The sequence below is a fragment of the Cynara cardunculus genome (genome assembly GCF_001531365.2).
Source record: "Cynara cardunculus var. scolymus isolate 2C chromosome LG 15, CcrdV1, whole genome shotgun sequence".
In the NCBI taxonomy this organism is placed as follows: Eukaryota; Viridiplantae; Streptophyta; class Magnoliopsida; order Asterales; family Asteraceae; genus Cynara; species Cynara cardunculus.
This window is the reverse complement of record NC_037542.1, coordinates 3,417,303-3,420,300: the sequence shown is the minus strand read 5'-3', so window position 1 is coordinate 3,420,300 and position 2,998 is coordinate 3,417,303. Positions and strand designations below refer to the sequence as shown.

Genomic DNA, 2,998 nt, shown 5'->3' with positions numbered 1-2,998 from the left:
GTATAGATGGTCTACAAGTTGCTTGGATATGCTTCCGGAATACATGAAATTCATATATCAAGAACTTTTGGATGTTCACAAAGAAGATGAAGAGTTACTAGAAAAGAAGGGAATGGCATATCGTAGCTACTATACTAAAGAGATGGTATGTAATTAATAGACATCTCTTTTGATATTTATAACTCTCTTTTGCAACAAATTCAATTCATTTTATGCCTGATGAAATTAAATTCAATCTTCTTGCCAACTAGGTGAAAGAGTACACTAGAAATCTCCTAACGGAAGCCAAATGGGTTAAAGAGGGTTACATTCCAACCATAGAGGAACACATGTCTGTGACCCTGGTAACTTGTGCTTATGCCATGATCATAGCGAAATGTTATGTTCATGGACATGATTCTGTCAYAGAGGATACCTTTAAATGGGTGTCCACATATCCTCCTCTTGTCAAAGCTTCATGTTTGATTTTAAGGCTCATGGATGATATTGCTACCTATAAGGTTSGTTTCGGATCTATTAATTTTGAAGTATAATTTAACATATATATAGTTAAAACAAAAACAATGTAAGATTGTATGATGTTACTTTTGCAAATATCACAGGAGGAACAAGAAAGGAATCATTGTGCTTCTAGCATCCAATGCTACATGAAGCAACATGGTGTCTCGGAGGAGGAAACACGTGAAGTATTTTCAAAACAAGTCGAAGATGCGTGGAAAGTTATAAATCAAGAATCCCTTAGGCCTACTGATGTCCCGATGCCTCTGCTTATGCCTCCAATCAACCTTGCCCGTGTCTGTGACGAACTTTATTCTCGTGGCGACGATTATAATCATGCAGGGAAAGAAATGATCCATTGCATCGAATCACTTCTCGTAAATCCTATAAATCTGTAGATTGGTTTATGTTTGTGATGGAGTCTCTTTATTGGATGCTACTATTTCAACATGTATTTGTAATAAATATTGTGGCTATGCATTTAGAGGACCTTTACTTAATAATCTAGGAAGATCGTGCTGTAGAATTCTGTTGTAATGGTATATTGAAAGATAACCGATGTGTTGTTACGACGGATTTTTTACATGTTACGATATGGAGTTCCAATGGTTTCTTTTCTCATGGATTCTGATGTGTTTTGGTTTAAGGCCGCTATGATGAACCGACCAATTATTGATGATACCATCACCACTTGTCTTGATGGGAATGGTTAATTAGTAACCCTAAACAATCTTGGTAATTTAACTTTTTAATTTTTTTTTTTAAATTCAGTTTTTCCGGGCTCCTGCACATATTTATGTATTTATACATGATATAAAAAAATAACAAATTTAAATCAAAATTATCAAAGTTTATCTACAAATATATACATATATCAAATTATATAAAGAGTAAATTACAAATTTTGTCCGTGTGGTTTCGTGAAATTTTTTATTAAGTCCCTCGAATGAATTGATTACAAGGATGGTCATTGTGGTTTCATATTTGTTATGCATGAGATGCTTCATTTTAACAATCGTATAAAATCTTCGTTAACTTTAGTAGCATTTTCATGTTTTAGTTGTTTATGACAATTAGAAATTATTTCAAGGACCTGTTTTGTCAATTTATAAAATTCGATAATAAGAAATAAAAAGGATCAAACAGTCCACCCCATTAACCCATGTACGACGTCTTCCCCCATCATCGACCCCTCCCCAGGTAAGTTACCCTTATTATCCCTGTTTTCAACTTTTATTTCTAAAACAAGTTTGCACCACCATTAACAAAAAGAACACAAGAAACTTCACAGAACGAAGGCATATTATCAAGTAGATTCAGATCTGATGAAGAAATCAAACCTATTATTTCTTCTAGTGAATCTTTGGGTTGAAGAAATCAAAGGAAGCATTTGGATATCRAAGTAGGCTTTCGAAAATCGATGAAAATGACGTTCTGCATTTTCCTCTATCTTCTTCTCTATGATTTTTGGTTTTTGATTAGGGTTTTGGATTTAGATTTAGGATTCTTAACGTTATTGTGTTTTTGATGAGTTATCATTAAATTTGATATTGTTGACAAATTATATTGGAAGTCATTACACTGTAACACAATCCAAGCAAGTGGGATCTTGCCCATCTTCCATAATCAACTTTCTCAAGATATTGAGCGATGTTAGGTAGACTGTGTCGCATCAAATCTATTGTAGCTTCAAACTCTGACACSATATAAGCTTTGCATGCCTAGCATCCACCTATTTCTTTGTCTCTACTCGAGGTTAGGTGCAAGTTCTGGCTCAAATGCCAACAAAAAAGTCTGTGGTGCACGTTGGGGAATACAGTTCCTATAGCCAACTTGATAGAGGCAACCCTATCGATTACGAAGGTTATATTAAGTGTTTCACCGATACATTGCCTTAGCTTATGTAAAAACCATGTCTATGACGTGCCACTTTCTGTCTTCCCCACTCCCATAGCAATKGGKACGATCTGGTTGTTTCAATCCATGCCGACCGCTAAGAASATGGTGCCCACATATGGCCCCCTTCAAATGGGAACCGTCCATTTTAAGAAGCGGTCGCAGGTGTCTTTGAAACGAGTGAATCCGCAAATGAACGAGGTTACAAATATAAACTTCAAAACATAAAATTATGACAATAATTCAAGAATAATTCAAAAATTATTACCTAACAACTGAGTGCGACAGATAACATSTCAAATCATCCTCGTTCATCAATAAAGATCTCCATCACCTTGATTTACYATCTTCAGATTGTGATAATAAACTGGGAGTAGCTTAAACGATAATTCAAGGGTCCATCTCAACARTTGCAAGATATATGATAAGCATGGTTTATTACATGCTTAAAGTGCCTATTTCTTTTACTTATTAGGTAGATTTTCATAGTTTATCCCTACCTTGAGTCATTATTACTTCCTTATTTTCCATTTGTTATGTTGGGAGCTAATTGTGATGAAGAATTTGTTTTACAACATTTTGGAGTAGATAACATCTTTTGACT

The 2,998-nt window shown here is 34.7% G+C and overlaps 1 protein-coding gene across 1 annotated transcript; it reads left to right on the top strand.

The window, feature by feature from the left end:
- The first annotated feature begins 10 nt into the window (after nt 1-10).
- LOC112528231 (beta-caryophyllene synthase-like) lies at nt 11-1,051 on the top strand. Its single transcript, XM_025139208.1, has 3 exons — nt 11-145; nt 252-500; nt 603-1,051. The coding sequence occupies exons 1-3, from the start codon at nt 29-31 to the stop codon at nt 894-896; spliced, it is 660 nt and encodes a 219-aa protein (XP_024994976.1). The 5' UTR covers nt 11-28; the 3' UTR covers nt 897-1,051.
- Nucleotides 1,052-2,998: the final 1,947 nt, after the last annotated feature.